This window comes from Dermacentor silvarum, chromosome 1 (assembly GCF_013339745.2).
Source record: "Dermacentor silvarum isolate Dsil-2018 chromosome 1, BIME_Dsil_1.4, whole genome shotgun sequence".
Classification (NCBI taxonomy): domain Eukaryota; kingdom Metazoa; phylum Arthropoda; class Arachnida; order Ixodida; family Ixodidae; genus Dermacentor; species Dermacentor silvarum.
In genome coordinates this window covers 64,081,831-64,107,931 of record NC_051154.1, presented here as the reverse complement: position 1 = coordinate 64,107,931, position 26,101 = coordinate 64,081,831, and the positions used below count along the sequence as shown (strand labels likewise).

Here is a 26,101-nt window from a genome sequence, read left to right as displayed (position 1 = left end):
AGCGAGGCCGCGAGTAAGCGTGTTTTCTCGCGGCGCCCGTGTCCCGTATGTATTTGCTCGATGCTGGATTTTGTTCAAGATTAATGGCGTCGACAACGGAAGAGAGATTTCGAGTTTGCGTTGTGCTATAGTCGAAGAGAAGACATGTGCTGTACCTGTCGAATGGTCGGCACATCTCCCATCAAAACTGCGATGAAAACTATATAGAAAAGCTGGGAACGGTTGAACTCGCTGTACACTGTTTTTGTCAAAAAGAGCACCTTAAGACGCAGACAGCGAGCTCAGATTTTGTTTTGTATAAGGTACGTTTGTGATTTGTTCTCGTTCAAACAGATTTTTTTTTTTCGAAAAGAAAGGGGCGGGGGCAGGGGGGTTGGCTGGTGTTATCTAGGTGGTGTTGGCTGCAGGCTGGGCAGCTTACACACTAACACAGAAATGTCGTGCCCGGTGTGCCACTGCGTTCATATACAAGAAAGAAATGGTATACGTAAAATGAAAGAAGGTGCAGTGATGGGCCCGGACAATGTTTCACAGAAAAGAAATTTCAAATATCTTTCTGGCGTGTTTCGGATAATCCATCAATCAATGCCCATAAGCCCCCGTCACACAAAATACACTACCGCTGCGGCAAGGCACAGCAACCGTGAGACCAGCTGAATGTCCGGGCTTGAGTCGCTCCAGAGGCACATGACTATCGTCAATGCAGAAAAAAAAGTATAAGAGAAACTGAACGTTTGGAACACATGTGACATTTATTAAAGTACTAGAACAACATCACCGGGTGATATCAAGCGCTTGTGTATAGTGAAGCTCCAACTAAAGTTCCCACGCCGTGGAAACCGTGATTGACCAGTTTCACCGTGCAGCTCGTTTGCGTGAAGGCAGGTGAATCATGCGATGGAATATGTTCCGGCTTGAGCGTAAAGCTGCGTAAATATTTCAAGTATGCTACTCTATGGAAAATATAATTACATTAAATACAAATAACCGCGAATCGCAGCTGTGTATTATCACAGTTATCGCGCTTTCAAGAAGAGAGAAACGCGACGGTGTTGTGCAGCGCTGTCATATATCCTACAATCGTGTGCTTCGAGCTGTTGGCACACACTGCTGCCGATTGAATTGGTTGCGCGCAGCAACAAATACAGCCTAGGGAAGCTCTTTCACAGTGATTCGGTCAACAAACTTGGAGCATTCGTCATGCAGTGTAAAGGGCACTGCGCGAATCGCCATTTCCTGCGTTCCGTTGTGCTAACATGTACCGCATACGTCACTCACAAGTCCGTGCGTTGCGTAAGTGCGTACACCACGATGCGGGACTTGCGACTCTTACTTGGCTCTCTGTTTGGCATTGAACCAGTCCGATCCCGATCAAGCGTTTTCTTCGCAAATCTTATAATGACTTGCTTGTACACACTATCACACGAGCAAAAGTTCAGACATGCTATAGAGCGGCGACAGACTTGCAGCGCAGCGCTACGGCGCGGCGATGCATGCATCACTGCAGCGGCAATCGAACTGTAGTTAGATTGCTGCTTCAATTCATAGGTTAATTTACTTCTGGCTTTACGTTCTTTTAATAACTACTGTTCACTGTATTGGCTGAAGCGCAATATTTTAGAGCAAGATTTCTTGCGAATATCGTAAGACCATCCATCGTTCTCACGGAGGATGTATAGTTATTGCTGACGAAATGAATGGTTTCGCGCAGGAGCGCGCGCAAACACATTTGTAATGCCCAGCTAAAGTTTACTATAACGGCACAGTAACGTGCGCGCGGATATAAAAGACCCTGAACTTGCTATAGTATTAGCTTGGCTTCATAAGGGAGCATGAGAATCGCCTTTGCTTATTGCGCCTCGCCCCGCGCGTTTTCTTCGGCGCATCGAGATGCCGGCGCGCAGGGGCTTCAGGGCGATCTGGTGCGACTGCGCGCACCGTGACCTTCCGCGCCCCCGCTCGTTCCCGTGGCCGCGCACGACCTAGCGTTTGCGGAACTCATTGAGCGAGGTGAGCTTGGTGCCCAGGTCCTTCATGGCCTCGTTGATGGCCATCGCTCCGTCGGTCTCCAGCAGCTGGATGATGCGGCCTTTGTTGGCGTTGACGGCCCAGTTGAGGATGCTGCGCAGCGCCCAGTTGAACAGGACGCTCGCGCCCGTTGCCCGGGTGATGCGGATGTCGCTCAGTCGAGCCACCTGCGCGAACACGCGCTCGAGCTCGGGCATCATTGAGATTCGGGCTCGGTGCGTGCACGTGCAAGTCGCACGTGCTCGAGATGTTCACGGTAGCCGATTCAGCATTCGCACGCGTGCCCACTTTCGGCGGTGTATAATAGTTAGGCCACATTATACGTTTGGCGGAAGCTGTCTGTGTACGATGGGAAGCCACGCTAGGGGCACAGTTTTAGTCGACGGAGCATCAAATGTGGCGCTATTGTGCCTAGCGCTAAACGGAGTAAGTAGCGCGAGTGATCTCGATTAAAACTTAAAGCAGCCGTTAAAATTATACCGGATGATGTTTCGAAAATTTGGTTTTCACTAGACGGGGTGAGCATGCAAGCGTGTTATGGCTCATAGAAACAACAGCGTATAGGTAATTACGCTGTCTTATTAGGCAATCTTCACGTGCATTTGTACTCTTAGCGTAGAATTTGTAAGCTTTAATCATTTCACCAACACGTCCGCAAATTGAATTCGGTGGCGGTTAGAATTACGTAAGTTAAATACATAAATTTGACGTCAAAGTAATGTGAGAGCTTGCCAACCCATCATGCGGATCAAGCTAAACGTAGACGCGACTCGAGTTTGATTTTCATGAACAGAGTATAGTTCTCTCGTACTCTGCCTAGTCTTCCTTTTCGTATGCATGTTTACCTTCCTGATTCTTTTTCGTTCCGCGCGAACTTGATTTGAGGCATAATTACGCTCTCTTTATGGTGCTATCTAATCTACATTGTTTGTTGTATTCAACTCGTAATCACATGTGTGAGCTCAATCACTTATTTCTGCGATCGGCAGGTTTTCATGTGTCGGTTGCGCAATCCACATTACAGCGCCGGCCAGAAACTGTTATTTATGTGTTGGTTACAGGTGCTACAACCTTCCCTGGCCAAAATATGTCATGCATTATCCATATAATATTGTGCTGCGCTGACTGTCGATATACCATACTTGTCGTAGTAAGAAGCCGGTGAACTAGTCCGGCAATAATATTCACAGAGAATAGCTTAACAAAACTATATTTTGAGAGAAAAGGGGAAAGAAATCACGCAGAATTTTCTAAAAACATCACTCAAGCAATTCTCACAGCGCTTTTTCTCTTTTTCGGGATCTCTGCAAACGCCTCTATAAGCGGTATCACGACTCATATATTGCATTCTTGGAAAAGAGCGCCTCCGACCGGCCGGCGGAATTTTGGAAGTATATCCGCAAGCGCTCTAGTAAACGTTGAGAGTGTTTTTGCCTGCTCGACTCTAGAGGAGCAGAAGCCCAAGCAGTCGCGGATTATTTTGCTGCCCATTTCTCATCCTTATATAAAACTTCACGTTTCAACGCTGGTGTCAGCAGCACACGACGGTTCCTACATCTATGTGCTGTGTTGTTTGATGAAAAGCTGATCAGCGAATGCCTTAAAGCGCTTGAAGCCTTCCCAATGCTGCGGTCCTGAGGCACCCCCTCCGCAAGTCTAAAAGCTTATGGCAGTATATTTGCCCCAGTATTGACATCTATATTTAACAATTCTTTGAATACTTCCACTTTCCCTCACATATGGAAAACTGCTCATGTGTTTCTTGTACTTAAGTCTGGCTTTAAAACCGATGTCTTGAATTATCGCCAGATTTATCTTCTCTGTGCCACGTCTAAGATTTTTGAGCTCGCTCTTCAAACATATTGTCTTTTACTGTGAAGAACTAATCGATTCCGAATCAGCATGGATTTCTCACCGGCCGCTCCACTACCACAAATCTCGCAAGTTTCATGACACAGGCCTCCGCGCCGGTACTTCAAAGGGGGCAAGTTGATACCATTTACTGTGACCACAGCAAAGTTTTTTTATGTTGTCAGCCACTCACTGCTTCTGATCAAGCTTATGCACTTTGTTGTTGACTCGTCAATTATCAATCTCTTGCGCAGTTATCTTCTTGAGAGATCATGTTATGCTAACCTCAATGGCCAAACGTCTTCTCTTTACATGGCAATTCCTCAAGGATTAGTATTAGGACCACTCCTTTTTTTTTAATTTTTAGTAATGACGTTCTTACCGCTATTCGGAATTCTTCGTTCTTCGTTTATGCCGATGACCATCAAGATTTTAAAGGAAATTCATACTTTTGATGACTGTCGCGCCCTGCAGTCTGACATGTTTTCTTTTTCTGAATGGTGCAAAGATAATAACCTCACCTTGAATGCTGCTAAGACCAAATTCATGACTTTCACACGCAAAGCAGCAAGCATTTCATTTTCTTATATCAGTTGATTCTGTACCATTGCGTAAGGTCTGTGAGATCAATGATCTCGGTGTACTTTTTGATGCAACCTTACACGTTTCAGCTCACGCTAAAAGCGTTGCAATGTGGGATATGCGCTCTCTTTTCTCTGTTTGTAGACTATCCAGAGAATTCAATTCTCCTGCACCGTTCCGCAAGTTCTACACAACAATCTGTCTTCCTCAACTCGAATACGCGTCTGTCGTCTGGGATGGCATTTCTATAGATCTAACAGTGACATTATAGATCGGGTCCAGAAAAAAGTTTTTAAATATATATCATCACTGCTTTGCTAACACGGACACTGGACCTTCTTCTAGCACTGCTGGATTATTGTCATCGCCCTCACTTCGCTGTAAACGTAATCGCGCTGACCATCTGTTTCTTTTCAAACTCTTTCAGGGTATCCTCACCAGACCCGAACTCCTCAGTTGTATCATGTTTCGTATTCCGCGAGAGGTCACCAGAGAACATGGACCTTTCCATGTTCCTACCTGTCATCACCAACACTCAACCGTCCACAGAATACAGAATCTTTATAACGCTTATTTTCATGATCTTGATATTTTCGTAACTCATAAACTGTCATTGTTCTTTTCCGAGCTTTGCGTTGTTCTGTTATAGTTTCACATATTGTTCAACTGCTCTTCTTTTTTTCTTTTGTATTCACCTTGCGCCCTGCTGTATGTACACTCTTCTTTTCAAGATTGGTCTATTTATTCATTTTTAAAATTTTCCTGCTGTTTTTTATTTCTTTTTTTAATGTATGCGTGCACTCAGACCTCATGGTTGTTCCTGGGCACGGTAAGTAAATTATTCATTGATTATTATTATTATTATTATTATTATTATTATTATTATTATTATTATTATTATTATTATTATTATTATTATTATTATTATTATTATTATTATTATTATTATTATTATTATTATTATTATTATTATTAAGATACTTCGGTAATTTAAGCGCGTTGCAGACATACCTTAAGCTTGCGGAGCGAGGGTGTGCCGTTGTTGTCGACATTGATATCCATAGAGATGCTGACGTCCTCTACTTTGGCGCCCAGCTTGCCGCCGAACGGTATGAAGAGCCAGGTCCTCTTCCAGTCAGACTCGAGTACCAGGTCCCGCGCGCCAAGGTGCACGAGCACGTCAAACGAGGAGTCGCCGAAGCGGAAAGTACAGTTGTCGCTGCGGTACACCGAGTTCACGCCATAGAGAAGCGCGTTGGACAACACGAAGCCGTTGTACTGCAGCGTGCCTAAGGACGCCGGCGATATCTTGGACTGGATGGTCTCGCTCGTCTGCACCTCCTCCAGTATCTGATCCACGAAGTCGTTGGCGTCGTTGATGTCGTCCTCGCTATCGTCGCTGGGCTTCGCGGTGCTGGTCTGCGCGAGCGCCGTGTCGCCCGCTGCTGTGGACGCCGACGGCGCCGGCAGGTCACCGGCTAGGGTCGTCGTGGTGGTAGAATCATCTGGAGAGCGAAGAATTGAGCCGTTTCAGGGGGCGCAGCGACCGGAGAGGCTAACCGAGCTGAGCCCTTCCTCCATTTGCCTCACTTTGGAGACGCTATATATTTAGGATCTACAAAGTCCTACCCCGACCTTCATGTGCAGGGCAGTTAAAGGGAAAATGTGAATGAAAGAGTGTGACGCACTCACTGGCGTGCGATTTGTGAAGGGCTAGTCAGCTACGGGAACAGCCATACAAACTGGACAGCCTGCCTGTGGCTCCCCGAAGCACCACGCTCATGCTCTGGCTTAATCATTTTACTGCTCCCAAACCCCACGCAGCCGCACTCTTGGACTCTAGCTCTGCTCCATATAGTGCATTTAGGACAGGTGAGTTACACGGCTTCTCCGTAAGGATTAACACCCGGTAGATCCACTTCTGCACATGAGCTTTCAACAGCAGCAGCTATATCATAAACTCATTAAAGTTTCCTTGTCCTTTGTTTTGCGGTCGATTGCCGATGCGCGTCTTTGTAACGTATACGCTAATGCTAATGCAGTAGGGAAACAGCACGTCGCGGCCAGGAATGGTGTGCATGTAATATCTGCAGAGACTTTACTCAAAATGTCCAGGCTTTGGGACACTGTCCGTATACGTTCACACTATAATTTTGTTCCGCCCTCTATGGATGCTGCGCCACCACGCGGTACACTGTGTGTCTCAATATTCGAAATTCCCTCGATGACTCGGTCAGTGACTTAGAGAAACCGTGTGCAGTGAGTGAATAACTCAACTAAGCCAAATTGGACGAAAAAAAAAAAAAGAAAGAAACGTGCGTCGTGCGCCCGTATCGAACAAGCAAACTCGCGTTCAGCAGATCAGCGAGATTGCGGTCACTGACCACTCCCAGGCACGAGTTGGAAGTCAGTGCTTTGTGTGTTTGCTTGCCACTCGCCTGTCCCGTCTTTTGCGCTGTTCCATTAAAAAAATGTTGCTTTACCAACTAGCTCGGATTCAGACTTTAGTAACTTTTAGTCGTTTCCAGACGCGCTGCAAGGAGCTATAGCTGCAAGTGGAGCCTTTGAACTTAGTTAAAAAAAAGGAAACGATACATTCTAGTGGCGTCGTAGAGCTTCTTCGCAAATCGTTCTTCGCGCACAAAAATTGCTCTAAATTTGGATGGTTTCTATAGACCCCCATTCTTCAAACTTCGCCTGCAATTTGAAACTGGTTTTCAGCAGCACATGTGCTGCTATAGACGGGTAGAATCTATTTTCTTGAGACATTTCTATTTTCTAGCCTGTATGTTCAGTTATTTGCGAAAACTCACTCTGTCTCACAAAGTAAAGACTGCCCTGTTTCCAGCTCGTGGCCTCCAGGGCCACTGATTGTCGATGTCCTTTATTCACGGACGTGAGCTGCTCGTGAAAGCCGTGTTCCATTTTATGCCAACTGTAGCATACGTTGCTGTCGAACATGTTTGAAATATTGAAGTTGCGAGAATTATTTCTTTGTATCTAGAGACAAAGCTCGTGCTCGTAAAAGTTGAAAATCCCAGACATCACGCTTGTGCAGAGGTTAAGAATGGCTTTCTATACTTTCTTGGAGGTCGCAACAAATTAAATCACTTAGAACGCTGGCGACACGAGCGTTTGTCCTTGGGTAAACGGCGGCGCACCCAAAGCTAGTGGGCACAAACCGCCCTGCGTACAAACTAACGCAAAAGAAGTGCAAAAGAACGTTAGCTGGGTGTGGGGCTTTGGGCGTGCAAGGACGCTTGGGTGCGCTATTTCTAAAACTCCCTGTTGTTCTTTACGTCATTGTTTTATGAATTTCTAATGTTATTTTACACGTATGTCAACGTTCGAGTTGGTACGAGGGTTGAGGAGGGCACTGTGTATAACATAAGCCACTTGTTATCATCACTGGCCCTTTATCTACTCTATTGTGGATAGTAAGCGAAACCAGGAAAGGCAAAAATGGCCTTAAAGGTTGAAAAACGATGCATTACCTTGGCAGAGACCGCCGGCGACTAGCCAGCTCAGAAGAATCAATCGTAGTATCATGGTTATATGGAATCTGGAATAGAAAGAGGCACCACATTTTTTTAGGCATTGGCTCGCTAATGAGAAAAGAAGAAATTAAAAGATGGAGGGAGGGCAGTAACAAATACTTTCTGACCAAGGAGTTATTATTATTATTATTATTATTATTATTATTATTATTATTATTATTATTATTATTATTATTATTATTATTATTATTATTATTATTATTATTATTATTATTATTATTATTCAAATGTATAAACACCACACAAAGAGAAAGGGAAGCAGGCTGGCCATTGTCTCCTGAAACGGAAACCGCGCCCACTCGCTTGTATAGGAGAGCAAAAGAAGGGAGAAAGGAGAGAAAGAAACTCTAGAACACGTTGATAAGTTGAACTGAATTTGAGGTACAAACACTTAGATGACAAATTCCAAATCACCTAAATAACTATTGTGCTATTACGTAATAAATAAAAGAACCGACAGCCTTGTTGTTGTTTTTTTATTGTTCGGAAAACGTGACAAACTGCTATTTTTGGTAAATAAACTTTTTTTAATTCTTTATTGATTATCGTAGCTTATGCATAACTACTGTATGTATTCCACACGTTCCCTTGTTTATAAAGTATATAGGGTGTACTATACTGCATTTTGTGATGCTGGCTTTGCATTGTAAACTCTGTGTTGTGTATAGGTTTTCTGTCGTTATTTTTTCTTTTTTTCTGCCACGTTTGTATTTGTACTCAACCATGTTGGTCAGAAACCGAAACTGTTGCGTTGCCTATGTGGTAGTTCCAGAGGGCCTACTCAGGTGACCGGCAGTGTCGCCTTTAACCAAAGAGCCACCTCAATTTGCACTGTACGGTTTAAATAAATAATAAAAAAAGTTAACATCACATCACACCGCATCGCATCACACACATTTTATGGGCACTACAGGCCAGGGTCGAGTGCCGTAGTTAAGGAAAAATTTGGGACAGCTTTGTGAGTCGCAGGATGTATCTTATAGAAAGTAAATGAGCTCGAGAGCCCGAAAGTGCAGAACCATGTCCCAAAATGCCTGACCGTGCCACGAGTAACACAAGTGCTGGAGGTGCGAAGGAATTTCAGTGCAAAGCAATTGTCAAACGCGCATCGTATGCAAGTGTTTGCAATATAGAGCACGCTGCGATCTTCGCCGCCCTTCGCTCGCGTCAGCCGACTTTTGCGAGGCGCTGCTGCAGCCGCACGAGCCAAAAGTTGATGCTCGGTTTCTCTAAGCACATCCTTCAGCATTTCGCTTCGTCAATGGTACCATTTATGAGCATGTGCTAGGCTGATTGAACCACCCGGTCACCGTGGTCTGGACTGTTCAACTCCAGAATTCTGGGAGCAATGTTTCAATGCATTCTGAACGCAAGTAATGCTTTGTACTTCCGCAAATGACACACTGTGGCTACGAAAATTTCTTCGCAGATAAGGTATACTTTATACGAGGCACTTACGAGGAAATCATTGCGCTTTTCTGTCACGCAGGTCACGGTACCACGACTTAATTATGCATTATGCGTTAGCAATATTGCTAACTATGGTCTGTTACACCTCTCCGATTTGTGCTGTTATGAAGTGAACGTCTTGGAAAATTTGTGACCAGATGCATGCCCACGAGAGAATTGCCAATGTAAAGTTGATGCTTTAAAGGTGTTTGTTTACTGCGAATTATGTAAGTGTTAGATAACCCCTGGTGTGGGAAAATTTAAACCGAAGTTCTCCACTATACGACGTCCCTCAGAGTACAGGTGTTGCTTTTGGGACATTAAAACCACTCAATCAATATAAGTTTACATTTACCTTAATATGACAATTTAAGTTACAAGCGTCGAGAAAGCATGGAGAATATTTGAGGCAGTTCTGCAGTACTTGGAGTAAAGCACTGCACGGGCTCGGGCTTACCCGAAAACCCGGGCCGGGTAGAGCAGTTTTTTCACGGGCTCGGGCCGGGATCGGGCACGGCGTGTGCTTTTTGACCCGGGCCCGGGCTGGGCTCGGGTTTTTTTGACGCGGGCCCGGGCCGGGCTCGGGCTTTCTGGTGGTGTGCATGTAACGTGCAGCGAGTTATTCTCGGGCGTCTCAACTCTGAAAAACATGTATTTTTCGGTCTCGGGCCGGGTTCGGGCCGGTATCGAGTCGGGCTCGGGCCGGGCTCGGGCCTAAGGCAAAGGGGCGGCGGGCCGGGCCGGGCGGGTAACGTAGATTATTTCCGGGCCCGGGCCGGGCCCGGGTCTCGCCATAAAAGTTTTGATCGGGCTCGGGCGGGCAGCCCAACGTAAAAACGTGCCCGGGCCGGGCCCGGGCTGAAAAAATCGGCCTGTGCAGTGCTCTAACTTGGAGTACACACAAACGTACGAGACACGACGAATGAACATTGAGACACAGACAGTTGGCACTGGCTAACAACTAATTACATGACATATATTGCGTTATGCTATAGCTGATGAACATGCAGTTGTGAACAAAAAGCAAAGCAATATGCGCAGCAAGCTATTGCCGAGAACAATGAACGTTAGTTGTTTATTCAAGGAAATTACTCCTTTGGTAGAACTTACGCGTGCTCCGTTTCTTTTGGAAATGTCGTGCGCATCATGTATTTTCCTGGTCAGCTGATCACTGTATTTTTTTAACAATTTACAATTTTAAAAGATAGGCTTGCGTCCACCTGTATTATGGTGCGACGCCAGATTTCTGATCAAGACGTGCGGTGTTTGTAGGCGTCGTTCATTAAAAAAGTATCAAAACGGCACCCATGAACTCTGCACGAGCGACCACACAATAGCAACGGCGCAACTGGTGAAGAACAATTCACGAACCACGCCGCATACTTGAATATACACGACCGCTTTGAACGCTTGCCGCTATTCACTTCACACTGCGGGTATTCGAAGAACGAAGGTAGGAGGAAAAGAGACGTTAATAACGAGAAATTTACAGCAACAATTCCGCTAGTGTGGACTGTAGTTTGTCCGCCTTGAGGAATTCTGTGACACCCTTCAGCTTATACCAAGATTCTCGAGATAGAAAACTAACCAACCAGCACCAGTACTCTGTTGTAGCTTTGACTAACGAGTTAGCACGCTGAAGTGACAAGGCTGAGATATCCCACGTGAGAGCAACCCAGTATACGCAAATCACTGCGGCTTATCGTTTGGGGGTGACCCGCTTCACGTGAGCAGACTAATGAGCAACGCTTGCGAACGGCTTTTCAGCATCGCAGCATCAAGGTCAAATGCGCGCCCGTCTCTCATGGCACGCACGTTTGTTCTTAAAGCGTGTTTCCGCACGAACGCACCCTTCGTACGTATACGCTGCCTTCCTTTTGTAAGGGCAGGCAGCAAATGTGAAACGCTGTTTATGAATGCACAGGACGCACTGGTCAGGCGCTTATCTCCGGAAGCTCCCGGTGAGGCCACGCTGCTCCGTTGAATACGGGCTGCGAGCGGTCAGCTTTATTTTATATCAAATGTCTCAGGTGGCGATATGTCAACCCGGTTGGTACGGCATGAGTAATGCTTCTTTAAACTGAAGCGTCCTGAAAATACACTGAAGTTAGCTTCAGGAAGTGCTGTGCGCATACGGTGACAGCAAAACGTCCGAGCTATTACGTGATCGAAGTCGTGAGTAAGAAGGCCTCTTATAATTTTAAGAGGCCTTCTTACTCACGACTTCGATCACGTAATCACGTAATAACATGATCACTACTGGTCACGTAATCGCGCGTAATCGCACTTGCGCAATTGGTATAAGAATGGAAGAGTAGCTAGGCATGCTTTCAACAAATTTGTAGAAGGTGTGTGCATCCCGCGATGTCGCGTGCAAGGTCTTTAGCAATGCTCGGAGCGCATACTCTGAAAATGTGCGAAAACACCCGTGTACTTAGATTTAGGTGCACGTTAAAGAACCCCAGGTGGCCCAAATTTCCGGAGTCCCCCACTACGGCGTGCCTCATAATCATATCGTGGTTTTGGCACGTAAAACCCCATAATTCTATTTTATTTTTTATTTATTTTTTTTTTTTTTTTGCTCTCAGAAGCTCCCGATTTTGGAGAGGTCTGGGTGCATTCAATTTACGCTCCGACAAAGTTTTCGCTTATACTTAGTCACCCAGCGATGGAAACACACAGACACACACGCTCCTGGACAAATCTGTTGTCAAAAACTACCCATAACAAATATCAATGAAGAAAGTCGACGTCGTAACCGGTAATGCTGGAAAACGGAAAATAAAGTTGCTGCAGTTTTGTTTTCCGATTGCAAATGACATAAGTTTGAGTTGATAACGGCCATAAAGATTGAACGTTGGGCACTGCCCATGTGAACTTCCTCTGTTCTAGCCGTTACTGCATCTGAAAGCGTGTGCACAGTGTCTACCATGAAAGATGGATGCGCCATGTGCTCTTAAAGCATCGATACACAGGTACTGTTGACGTTGGCTTTCTTTTATACATAATCCACAGCACTTGCTAGACATTTCATAATATTAATACAGGAAAGTGGCGATGAGAACTTCGTCGTGGCAAGTGGGCAGCTCTCAGAAACAAAGGATCCATCACAGAAAACTCAGTTTCCAAAATTATGTTCCCTAAAACGTATAGCGACACGGTCACCAAGTCTAAAACTTCTGTTATTGCGATGAAGCTTTCTTCGCGCTACCAGAATGGGTTATCCATAGCGAACTACGTAGTTTTCTTTGCCATTCCGCAGTGATTGCTATCGAGAAACAAGCAAGCGTCTTCTTCAAAGGCCGCTTTCTAGTAAATATAGGCGATCAAAACTCACGTTACTAACAATGATCCGATGTGTGCACGCCTTTCTTCTGACGGTGATGACGCCGATCGAGAATAATTGTCAACATCCGTTAAACTTGCAAACAAAATGCAAGGATAATACAAGTAAGAAGCTCTTCTGCGACACCGGTGACCTCTGGTTGTCTGACACGCCGGCGTGTCTTAAGTCTCACGCAAGGAGGCGTGTCCTTTTCGGTGACCCGTTGTCATGGCAATATTGGTTTCGTGCCTACTCGCATTGTCTCCTTTCGTGGCGTTTACTACTGAAGAGAAAGGTTCTTTCATCAAAACCGCACAGAAGAGAAAGAATCGAAGAGCCTTGCAGTCAACGGTATAGACGCGGGGCAAAAAAGTAGCAACGCAAAGTCATGCATGGTGAAACACGACCCGTGACTAATTATTAATTTCCTGTTAGCGAAATTACAGCTCACATCATTGGTCGTTTAGGTTATATTAATAAGTTTGTGTCGCCGATGATATAAGAGAAAGTTACAACTTGGTGTGCAGCAGTTTGCCACAGTGCGACATATTTTGTTACATTGCAGGTAGAAACTTGTGGACTCCGGATGAAGCGCAAGTTTCACTCTTGAGCTCTCACTGGAACGCTAAGCGCTTGCAACTCGCATTCCTGGCTGTGGCTTGCAGTTCCGAGGTATACACGACCACATATGAAAGCGGTTGACCAATGACTAGTATTATTTACACAAAGGAAAAGCTTTCTGAATTCGCCCTCTGGGTCACGTTCATTTACGCGCATTCTATGGCTCTTGCTAAACGGGATAAATATCGCTAGATAAAAATAGCCAAGACTGCGACTCTTCACGTTTTCCTATAAAATTCGTTTGATTTCAACCGCGATCTAAAGGAAGCAGTGTTGAAGGGGAACTTGAAGCACATCAGACATCAATGCAGAAGTTCACTGCTCATATTTAATTCATTGGAAATCTCCAGCGCTGTCTGCCTGGGCAAACTCCAATTTATTTCCGGTGGTGTTAATGCAATACACAGCGCAATAAGCAGGCAATTATTTCAAAGTAAGTGACGTTCCCAAGTGAATGAAGATTGTTTAGTATATCGTTCTAGCGAAAGTTTGTGCGGTTTCTTTAAGAAATTATGGGCATTTTAAACCTCGCAATGTTCCATTGGCAGGAACCTTGGAATTTAAAATACAAGATTAGCTCTGCTGTTGTGCCTCTTATACATGCACTGCGGGACTAAAAAGAAATGCGAACGCCTGAGCGTGCGTTCTAAGAGCATTACCACGCTCTGTAACTGCAGATTTAAAAAGCTGTGCATGTGCGCAGTATTCTAGATTCAAGCCACACTATCGGGTCTTTCGGAACAAGGCAGTGACAGAGCGCTGCAACGCTTTCAGAACGCTAATTCGGACGCTCTCATTTCCTTTTAGTTCCCCTGTACGCTTATGGGATTGCGTGAATGACGTTGCCAACACTCACCGAGCGGATAACGAGTGGGAAGGACGACGAAGAGAGGAGTAGTACTGCAGTTTGAATCACTGAAACTGCTGGACAGGAAACATATGCCTGACATGTGCAGGCAGCATTGGGCCCCTAAGAGACTCATAAGAAACACTTTACCTCGCACCGTGGTTTTGTTGGGCGCTTAGAATGCGTGTCTTTGCACCTAACTTTTCATCATACTGTTCACAAATACTAGTGCAATGAAACGCTTGCGACAGTCTTCGCTGCGTGCCCTTGTGTTTCCTTTGCGTCCAACTGCGAGCTCCACTGTACGTCTATGCAACAGCATATACGCACACAGCGGAGCGGAGCTCCCAAGTGTTTATGGTATCTGTTGACATACCGCAACGCTGCCTTTACGGCTGGGCAGAGATTAGACAGCAGTTTCTTCTACAACCGAGCTACAGCTTCTCAACGTACGCCTCCTATAAAGTAAGCTCTTTAATCTATCTCCCCCTTCTTCTTTCCTTGCAATGGCGTGCTTGACCGACTTTTATGGCGCACGTTTCGCAGTGGTTTGGCCCGAGCGACAAATGCAACGTTCGCATTGTTTCCACCTCGAATGTAAAGTGACACCTAATGGCCTGGAGAGAACGCATCTACAGGTTTCGCACACTGAAATCACAGGACTCAGCGGTGCACCGATCGATCATTACGCAGCTTTGTTAGAATCGGTCTGGCTAGAAACTTGATGGCACTATACTAACGGGACCTTGGATTTTCCGATGGCTTTCGAAACTGACATGTGATCAGTCGCACGGAGTGCGTTTCTCACAGCGATCGTTCCCAAACGTTTTGTATAAGCCACGCTCACGCAGAACTGTGTCAGGGAAACTCAGTTGCAGACTGCGATTGGTTTGGCTACCCTTTTGCCACAGGATGTTAGTCACCAAATGGAAATACGAAGTATTCATGATAAATCGTGACGCGGCAGCCTAGTACGCGCGTATAGCCTGGTCTCTCGTTCGTTCTACTTAGCCTTGAGGAGCACCGCCAGAAGCCGCTGTGCATTTGCGTTCTCTGCCTTCTTGTTATTGAGCGCACCACGAACTTCTACTTCACTAATCTCTGTTGAATCAACCAACAGCAGCGTTCAAGCAAGAGTAGCAACATTATCAGTGGAGAAGATGCACGGCACTGCCGGACTTTCGAATGCTCCATTTCACTTTATCCGTTTGTCAATCCATCGATGTCTGTTTTCATCAGCATTTACGACTCGGAAAGCGACGCTGCTCATGCTTTGCTTTATCGCTTAATTGCTACGAGGTAGACGATCTCTTTATGCTTGGAGCATAACTTCTTTCGGACCCTCAAACTTGGAAAAAAAAACTGCTTTGCTTTATTCCTTAATCGCTACGCTCTAGACGGTCGCTGTATGTTTGGAGCAGAACTCCTTTCGGACCCTCAAACTTAAAAAGAAAAGGAAGAAGAAGAGAAAATACGTTTACCCTTGCTTTCACTTTGCTGAAACGGGCGGTGCATCGACACTTTGGAGAATGAAGTACCAGGTGGTTACGACGGGGCAGCTGCCTAGAGCTTTAATGCAGGGTTACATAATGGGCGCCTATACGTTTCTTTCTTAGCGCCAGCTGGCATAGTCTGCGTTTTTCTGAGCTCTTGCTACTCGAAATGACTCTACAAGGCTTCGCTGACGCTGTATTGAAAATAATACCGGATGGAGCTGCGAATCCGTTATGAGGTCGAAACGCAGCGCTGCCTTACCGACGGGAAATCGCCTCACGTGAGTAACTGTGCTAGAAAAAAAGGACATGTACACTGCTGCCCACTGCATGTAACCTCGCAGCGGAACGCCGGATTTCTCATTTCCTCTTCGAGAACGAAACATTGAGGCTGTAAAATTTCTTCTCATTTTGTTGCGGACCATTCGTTTCACACTATGATTCCGTCCGACCGCTTGCGTCTGCCCCATTCATTCAATCACTCCGAAAGCGTATACTTTCTATATAACACGAAAAAATAATAATAATGGTGCTTTTTGCGAGCTGACCGTCGCTCTGACCACTGACAAAGCGCGAAAAGGCATTAGCACCGGAAAGGCATCGCTACAAAATACCGGCCCTGCATGGACCGCGATTTTGTAGCGATTTCCTTCTCCGATGATATTCCTTTTCGCACTTTTCGCGCTTTGTCAGTGGTCAGAGCTACGTCCCGCCCGCGTTATCAAAGCGATCAGCCGGCCGTGAACGGTGGATGATAAGAATGGCATATAATCGAGCGGAAGGCATCGCTACAAAATCGCGGCCCAGGATGCTTACGGTGAAAAATGAGATGACACAGTTCGCGAACACGCACAAATAATGGGTGCAAACGAGCTCATTCACGCACGCACATATGCATAGCATACCTTTAAGCTTCGTTGTGCTAGGGAGAGAGAGAGAAAAAATCAAGGAAAGGCATGGAGGTTAACAAGACAGGTGCCCGGTTGGCTACCCTGCACGAGGAAAGGGGAATGGAAAGAAGGAAAAGGGCAAAATAACGTAGAAAATTCGTTGCCGAGGAAGGCCGGAAGCATCTTCGTAGCTCGCAAGTGAAAAGGGAACGACATGTTTGTGGAGACCTTGTTTCAACACAACGTGGCTAAATGAGCGAGCAAGGAAGCTGATGGACTTGATTGGGTTGATTTGTTCGCGTGGTATAGCTGTTGTGCAAGCGAAGCTGACGCATCTGCGACGTTGTCACTTCAGCCTCCTTGTTTGCGTTTCTTCAAGCACCATATGTGTTCGCGTAGTGGACGGTAGGCTGAGGGCAGGAAGTAGAGAGAAGAGCGGGTACATAGGGGGAGGTGATGCAGCGCGGTTGTTAAAAAATCCCCGGCTTCTTCGCTTATATTTCTGCCGTAGAAAGCAGTGTATCAGTGAAGTTTTCCCTTTTTATATCACACAGGAAAAGGAGAAAACGCAGGTTATTCGAACCCCCGTTTCTGGCTGCATGCACTCTAGCTCCAAATTGCTCCGAGGTGTAGTCATGCCCCTTGCTCAGCCGTTGCGCAAGCTGCCACTTCAACCGAGAGAAACGTCGGCAGTTCCTTGGAAAATCATGACATCATCCGCTCGCCCGCATTAAGAACTAGGTCGCGAAGCAGAGAGCGACAGTGAGCCTCGAAACGCAGCTCGGTGTTACCGGATGCCCAGCTGTACCGATGAAATGCATCATTCATTTCTGTGGTAAAAAAAATTGTCTTGTGCCGCCGCTGTTTTGTCCACTTCGACCGTTACTGAACGCCGTAATTGTCTAGTGCTGTAATGAAAGACTACCAAATCGCCAAGTCGGTGGCTTGGTCGCCTGGCTTCTCACCACCAAAGTAGTCTAGACCTATGACCGCGTAAGCCGCATTTAATGGGGCAGGGGAGAAAGAAGACGCCCCGGTACAAGTTATCGTAAAACACTCGCATGGAGGTCAACATCGGTCCGTATTATTCCTGCATCTACGTTTCCCTCCCACCCCCTGCCCCAGCATTTGCTCTGGAATATGAAACACTGTTAGGTTTAATAATGGCAATTTTGCAGGACGGTTCTTGCGCTAAGAGAATTGGAAGAGTGAAACAGTGCTGCGTCGACGAACATGAGAAAATGAAGAGGAGAGAAACAATTTTTGGCCGCTCCCCGTCGACGGGCCTCCCTGGCGCGTTGCGTAGCTGCTGCCGAGGGAGGAGGTCGCGTTGCCGGAGCGGAAGGGGCTACGTGCGCCGAATGCAGCGCACCGAGCCTGGCGCTGCCGGGCGTGCACAGCGTGCCGTCCGGCGCCTTACGCCGCCTCTTGCGCTGCTGCCACTGCACACCTGAGGCGGAACGTGCGCCTCTGGGCGCCTTCCGTCAAAGTGGAGCCTGCCTTCGTATATCTGAGGCGAACGCCCACCGACTGAGACGAAGTTCGCGCTAGAGGTTGTAAACACATGCAGGTGCCTTGTTCGGTATTTAAACAACTTTTGGCTTGACTCGTTAGATGGGCGGCTCGAGGCACGAATGAATAACATTTTCGCTAACTGACAGGGTTAAGCATAGTTCTCTCACCACCTTTGGTTGTTGAATCATCGGACGCGAGTACGGCGTTCGCGGATATCTCTAGCGCAGATTTAGCGCGGCGCTTTCTTATTTCAAGTCTATATAGTCTTGCATGAGTTGATGAGTTATGAGCGTATGAGCTGATTCCCTCCATACGTATACACTTTCTTTCCTTTTTGAATTACTGTACACCGCTCGTTCTGTAGCAGAGCAGTGGCAAGCACCGATTACAGGCTACCAAAACCATACGCGGCATCATTACGAGTAGTATATGATCATCTGTCGTCTGAGCTTCGCCATAGTAGTTGCTGTAAATGCAGTCCCCTTGGTCGCAACAGTTTTTCGGATCGATGTCCAAAGGGAGAAGTATATTAGTGAGAACAAAAGAAGCTAACAGAGTAAATGTTCGACCTTTACATCAATATTATAATAAATGCCCCCGTGTGCTTCACCAGTAACTTGAAGGTCTACCCGGTGAACTTTCATAAAAGAGAGAGAGAAAGAAACAAAAAGAGCTTGCAGACTCGTGCAACAGTGCACACCCTTTTTAGGATACTAAAATAAATCCACTACGGATCAAATCACTAAGTCATTCTTTCATTTTTCCGTCAAGATTAGTGCGCCAAAGTTAACCCGATTTTCTTCACACTACCATGTAGAATTCGTGTGGGCTGAAAGGGTAAGTTATACCGTACATCGGTGATTAAACTTTAAACGGGACTCTGCGTGTGTTGTTCAAGTGGTATTATGGGTGTGGAACACACGAGAGGCAATGAGCCTATCGATACGTGTGAGCGCCTTTTCCCCCATCTATGGGCGCGTCGTCCAACTCGAATGGGCTTGTGCGGAGCGCGCCAGGAAGCTAGCTGCTCGGGCTTGTCACACCATCTCGCGAGTATGTTCACACAGACTACTTGTTTATTAGTTTTCTTGTGAATGTTTCCTTTTTCTCATGTATGCCTCACCCCTCCTCCCAAACGTAAGGTATCCAGCCGGGCACGGCCTTGGCTACCTCCCTGCCTTTCCTTCGTCTCTCTCGTGTCACCTATGATGAACAAAATCTGCGTGCGAAGCTTTGCATGGGCGATGCTGAATATCTATAGCGCCAGAGTGTTTTCCACTGGCGCGATCTTTATTCACGAGATCGCCAGATCATATTCCTCCTTGGCAGCTTTGGCGGTCGTTCTCTCTCTCTCCATTTCCGTCACACTCCAGCAGCCGCGGGGGCTATAGCTACGCGCCTCTAACTTGGTTTGGTCAGGCGATGCTGTACTCGGAAAGGGTGTCTTAGCTAACTCCGGGCACTTTGTGGAAACAAGCAAGGTAAAACCCTTTGAAATCTGAATCGACTCCGCGCTTTTTCATGTTGCTTTCGAATATGAATTTGTTTTCAAATAAAATCTGGTAACGAATTCACTCCAAAGCGTCACGCAGTTTTGAATGCCGACAATACCACACCATAGTTTCAAAACTATACTAGTCTCCACTTTGTTATAACTTGACCCTGAGTTTAACTCTCCATTTTTTTTTACTACCGGAGTTAAAAGAGGAGCTTGTTGTCCTTGTAAAAGGCAAAGGCACCAAGTGTATTAGGGACTTAGGAGCCTGATTCAGTTCACTAGACATTAGCTCACTCGGGCTGAACGGCGCTACAATCTGGCAACGCTTCGCGCTAGGAAAGCCAGTAGTGGCTACGAGTTCTCAGAGGCCTGCGAATCTTAGCCTAAAAACAAGTGCAATTCCTTCTCGTTATTAAAATGCATAGTATCTTCTTTTTAATGTTTTTTTTTTTTCATTTGAGGAGAAAATGCGATAAAACATCAGAAGGTCGTCAGCTTTTTGACAAACTCTCGCCTCAGGAAACAAGCAAGAGGACGCGCGCAAATCAAGCGCGATGCGGCTGAGTGCTCCGCGATAACGTTACGGGGGTCATTTCGGCGTGACGTAAGCACCCTCGCGCTGTCAGCAGCGACGCGCGTCCGCTACTGCCGTAAATTAGCCGGACATAAATTGAATAAAGAGACAAGCGACCATGTGCTATAGGACGGACGTTACTTTGTGCAGCGGAAAGATAACACGTCGGAACCACCCATTACGCGAGAACATCGTATTTCGTGCAGTAAACGTTGCCGCCTCAATGGCGAGTATGCTACGATGGACGCGTCTTCAGCTACATATAGGTTTCCCCGCAAGGCATGCTTATTATTTGTTATCGAGCTTCGTAATGTCTCGAGGAGTTTGTTTTGACCTGTGTATATTTTATCTTTTACGGCGACAAGGGGAATCCTGACCTGACCGAAGGAAACATCTGAACTATTGCGTCGCCGCCGAGGTTTTGCTCCAGACGGTGCTGGCGCGACTGAAGTGTGCGTGACCGGTTTGGCGAGTGCCTCACCGGTTGCCAAACCGGGGTAGTTTTCACGGGTGCGTCCGGTTTTTTGGATATATTTCCGCCAATTTTTAGAGGCCCTTGTCGTTCGTGCCCTGCCTGAGACACAGGGACCTACGGGTGACCCGCACGAAGTCGCCTCCCTTCCACCCTCACGTGTTTTTTTGTTTCCTCTTCCGATGCTTGCGCTCCTATCCCCTTACGGTCAGGGCCAAGAAAATACGGCAGGTCGCCCCCCGTGGTGCCATTACTGCAGTGCCGTTAGCGTCTGATACAGAAATGCATTCCAGCTTTGTAACCTAATGGCTTGGTTTTTTGTTGTTGTTTTTTTCTGCCTGCGCAGAGTAGGTCTTCAGTGCTAAGAGTTGTGTCGACGTGTAAATTCCGTAGCCCTGTATTTTACGTCGCGCGTTACTTAGAATAGAATGTTTATTTCGGCACAAGTAAATATACACAAGTAAATTCCAGTTCGCATAAACCTTGTGGCCTGTGTTCGTGACTGTGCAGTCTCGACTCATGAGCACCTAATCTTTGCAACATGCATGTCATCAGTAAAACAGAGAGAGAGAGAGAGAGAGAGAGAGAGAGGGGGGGGCACAGTAGCTATGGCAATCACACAGAAGCTTGTGAACAATTTTACAACTGGATAAAAAAAATTATGTGTAAGTAACCGTCTGACAGTCCGACTAAAGGTGAATCATGCATAAAACAAAGCAACTAAAATCATTAAAAAACTCATCAATTTCAGCCAAGTACAGAGGAAAACGAAGAAAGTATTCCAAATTTTAACACTCCTGATAATAAAAACATGCGTTAAAAAGAAAAGTGCCGATACACTGCTTGATAACAGCGTACCGTAATAGTGTAATAGCGTGTAGTGGGCATATGTACTTTGCTTCTTTCCATGTCGCTTTAAATCTCCAAATTCTTAACGAAATGACCTGATGATATTTAAAATTTGTTTTGAATGGATTGGCAGATAAAACTAGTTTGCAAGTTATTCAAGTAAAATGCAATAAAAAAAGCGCGGGTTCTTCTTCCGTATTTTGTGAACACCTGTGGGAGTTTATACTTCTCTATACGTCTCAGTTGCCTGTGTTTAATATTTTCAAATTTGAAGGTAGTAGAGTAATATTTTCTTAGTAATAGCATAGAATGCAAATTATGCATGTACATCAAGCATGCTGAAGCAGTTCATGATGTCTAGCGGATCTTCTCCGCAGTGTGTTCCATTTGCTAGGAGAACCACTATTTTACGTAGAACAGAATTTAATGAGTTGAACTTGTAAGGAGGGGCAAAACCGTAAACTATTAAGCCCTACCTAATGATAGATTCTCCTAACGCCTTACAATTTAAAAAGCCTTCCTCAGGGAGACATCACAAATAGATCTCAAATTATACATGTAAACACAAACTAACCTTAGCCGCGTTGCTACATATTCAATATGGTTATTCCAGGATAAAGATGTGGGTATTCCAGGTAGTGGTTCTTATTGCTCCGCAAATAAGAACCATGACCGTTTCTTAGCTGCCATTTGAGCCGCACGCATATATGCGTCTCAAGGACAGCGCTCTTGGCTACTGAGAAGTGACCGCTCGGATGCACATGACTTCACCCGCAGTTGATGACAGTCAGTGTGCAAGCATCACGGTAATCGCTGGGCAACGCGGCCGTGCCACGGCTCAAATCTAAACAATGCGGGCTGCTTTGTTTGGTAAGCAACTTGAATTTTCAGTACTGAATAAGCTCGCGCTATTTTTCACGTAATGCGAGGGAAAATTTTTGAAAGGCGGCTTCAGAGAGCGATCGCTTTGCTCCAAGTTTTTTTATGACTGGTAAAGCAAACTGAGAGGTACAGTGAGAGAGGGACAGTTTAATTAAAGTTGAAGACGTCAGCCCTGCTACATGCAGGGCTCGCTACTTCTGATGGCAGCGATTCAAATGTTACAAAAAAGGCATGAGAAAAAAGTAAACGAATATAAAATAATAATGAAAAAGCAGAAAGAAATCAAGTGCAGGTAGAGAAAGTTTGAATAGTTTTTATAAGTCTTGGCCGGCTAGAGCTAGTGCTTCATCGCGGCTCGGATTGCGCCACTGCATATTTCTTTCTCAACGACCTATGAAATGATTTCTGCGCGTATCTAAAATGTATTTGATGCTAGAAGCGCGGTGTTATAGCGCCTGCAATGACACAGAACGTGGTAATTGCGAGTGCGCAAGCTAAGCTAACGGTAACCTAACGTTGATGGTATTTGTGTCTGCCTAAAAGTACAAAGCGGTTGTAAACAACGCCGCGCTGCTGGTTAATTTCTTTGTTAGAGTCACTAAATCACTTTGAAGTAGCTAAATGTGGCACTTTCCAACATCGCACGCACTACTGCAAACAAACTATGTTATTATGACATGTCGTTCGAACCACTTTGCTCCGCATTGCAAGATATATAGCGAACGTGAGAAAGCAACGCAGCATGACTGGTCAGACCGCTGGCACATGAAAATCGCCGAACCAGGTAGATTAACGTTTATAGCCAGACATGCGCTAGGATCGCGCGCACTGGCACTAACAAAGTCTGCGGCACTGCTAACGATGAACGAAGACTTCCTTGAGTAGAGAAATTGTGCCTTCTAAAATAAATAAATAAATAAATAAATAAATAAATAAATAAATAAATAAATAAATAAATAAATAAATAAATAAATAAATAAATAAACGAGGCTTGCACGGCCACCTCTCTTGGGATTCGTGTCGCGTAACTCACCCGTTGTAGAACTGCCTCCACATTCGACGCGTTACACGAGCGCTGTTGGCTACCGACGTGGGGAGGTGGCAGCCCTTCTTTATACAGCGGCCACCGGGCCCATTTCGCGCGCTACCGACACCCCGGCAGTCGCGCGCCGCATTGGCGGAAAGCGCGCCCCACTGCGCGCCACACGTCGTCAGCGCTGAGTTTGCGCGCTCCGGAAATTTGCGCCCATGAACTTCGACGCTTTGTCCTTGTACTCTCCCCTCTCTCTCTTTCGTTTAGGCCGTTAGATCCACGCGAAAAAAAAATTGCTGTTAGCTTGTTTTTCTACAGCGATGGCGTGAAGGAATGCCTGTTATTCCATACGATGTAAACGCGCGGTATTGGTGGAGTCGCGCCTAGCTGAGGACCATTTCGCCGCAGAAGCGAAAATGCGCAGAACTTGAGCTTAGTGGTGAGTGCGCTATACGCGTACCCAGCGGCTAGACACGCGCGCTGGCATTTTTGAAACAACACGAGGCGCGGACAAACGGCCATCTCGAAGCGTTGGCTTTGCTGTTCCTCGACTTGTTGTTGCCTTTAACGTATGGAATCCTCGACTTGAGGTATCGTGAAGCTCCAGTTGCCGGCACTTTTTTTATTCTTTCCGCGAATGTGCGGTAACTTGTTAAACACGCCGACATTTGTTATTTTTCTGCTCACGTCCCGAAAGCAGAGGAGCGCATATCTTCGTTTTTTATTGAATGCAGATTACATTTCCATGGGCGTGTATGTTTCGCGTGCATTATCGACCACTTCGTTTTTCTTTTCTTTTTTTCTTTGCTAGAGAAATGTGCATACCACTTTGTCTCTAATGCCCCATACGATGGAGATAAAGGGTCACCTTCTTTTTTTTTTTCTTTAAGTAAAGGCTTCTTTTACACTTCTTTTTTCATGCAAATGCTGTCATTCCTCTCTCGTTTTAATACTCTTAATATAAAAAAGCAATGACACTTGAGTGCTCAAAGAGATAAACATTAAGCAATCATGGTTGTGTATTGCAGCACGTATCTTTGGGAAGCTTTTCTTTTTTTTTTTCAAATCTTTTTCCTTGCTGATAGGGAAAGTTTTATTTTTTGAACACTAGCGCGGTCGAGTCTGTGCGAGCTGTGAATACGCGATTGGTTGGCTCTCCACTCAGCGACCGGTACCCGTAATAGCCTTACAGCGCTCATGGCCGGTCGCTGACGGAGGGCGTTGCTGACTCGCAGGATGTGCCAGGTTCGGTTTGGAACCGCTCCAGGCAGTCTGCGACTATCACTCAAGCTCCATCTAATATTCTATTCACAATGCACCGCAGGAAGATGAGTCATCTAGCAGCGTTATTACAAAAATGTCCCCACCAAACCACAAAATGTACCCACCAAACCTCCAGGTAACAGTATTTGTGTGCGCGCATCAGTGTTTGCGCGTCGAACGGCCGTGCGCTTTACTTAAGCCAGGAGACGAGACTGTTGTCGAAGGGTGGCGAAATCATCGAACGCAAGAACACATCGAGAGAGAAAAACGATTATTGGTTAAAACGCACGCGCCTTGTACGGGAAGTATATTCTACTGTGATCTAGTAAGTAATTACGAGAGCACGCTAAAATTTACTTCCCGTAATATACACTTCTACAAAATTACCCTTGTATGATCTCAGTCAAATTGAAGATGTGGGGGGGGGGGGGGGGGGATATGTGCCGAAATTAATTAATTCATTCTAGGTATTTCAACTGAACCCCACACGCAGCGGTCCTGAAATGCTGCAACGATTGGGAAATGCTAGTGCATACAGTGTTAGCCTTGACAGTGTCCTTTCGTCGATTGAAAATATTTTCTGTAATGAATGAAACAGATACAAAACAGCTAGGCACAAAGTGTAGAATGAATTAGCTGACAGATTGACCACGAGCACATGATGGAGAAAAAGCTACAGATAGTCCTTGTCTCACACGGTTTTCCTAACGAAATGCTCAAAACAGCAGGGCAGTGACGCCAACAATCAAGGTATTCGTTCATTCACAAGTGCACACAATGAAATTTAATTCAGCCATTCACAGCGACCGCCCAATTCGCACGCGAAATGTCTCCTCTGTCCCCTCACGCAAGCTGCGCAAAGCATGCGTGCTGAGCGGAGAAGAGACATTCAAGGCGAAAAGCAAATGACGCGCTCGCGACGAACGCATCGCGCAACATTTCTGTCACGCGACACTCGTTGCTGCGATTCGCCGACAGCCTTTATCGAAGAGAGTGAGTTCTGACGGGAGGACCGTAGAACTGTTCACGAGACGGAGCGTTCTAGTGTTTCTCGTTCTCGAGCGCGCGCGGCGGCAATGAATGCACCGTCGCGCTCTGGCTCGGCGAAAATCGAGCGAGCCCGAATCGGAAGCAAGCGCTACAGGACGTTGCTGCGGACGAAGCCGCCGTGCTGTGGCTCACCTGTGGGGCGCCGGCGGTTGCGGGACGGTGTCGTGCAGCGGCGGCGGCGGCAGCGCGGAGTCCCGGCGGGGAGCGTTCCGGCGCGCGCGCGTAGGTGGGGGCCTTTCGCCGGTACACTGACCCAGCGAAGCGCGCGCCGATCAAAACGAAACTGGTTCACTCTCGCCGCGGTAAGGGCGCCGCGTGGCCT

At 46.3% G+C, this 26,101-nt stretch overlaps 1 protein-coding gene across 3 annotated transcripts; it reads right to left on the bottom strand.

Moving 5' to 3' along the window:
* Positions 1 to 733: 733 nt before the first annotated feature.
* Positions 734 to 26,053, bottom strand: LOC119464496 (uncharacterized). Of its 3 annotated transcripts, none has more exons than XM_037725498.2 (4): positions 25,912 to 26,053; positions 7,956 to 8,023; positions 5,473 to 5,966; positions 734 to 2,195 (listed from the first exon to the last, which is right to left on the bottom strand). In XM_037725498.2, the coding sequence occupies exons 2-4, from the start codon at positions 8,008 to 8,010 to the stop codon at positions 1,983 to 1,985; spliced, it is 762 nt and encodes a 253-aa protein (XP_037581426.1). In that variant the 5' UTR covers positions 8,011 to 8,023; positions 25,912 to 26,053; the 3' UTR covers positions 734 to 1,982. The 3 variants fall into 3 exon arrangements, with proteins under 3 accessions (XP_037581426.1, XP_049524718.1, XP_049524731.1); XM_049668761.1 differs by lacking the exon at positions 25,912 to 26,053 and adding an exon at positions 23,467 to 23,577; XM_049668774.1 differs by lacking the exon at positions 25,912 to 26,053 and adding an exon at positions 14,270 to 14,551.
* Positions 26,054 to 26,101: the final 48 nt, after the last annotated feature.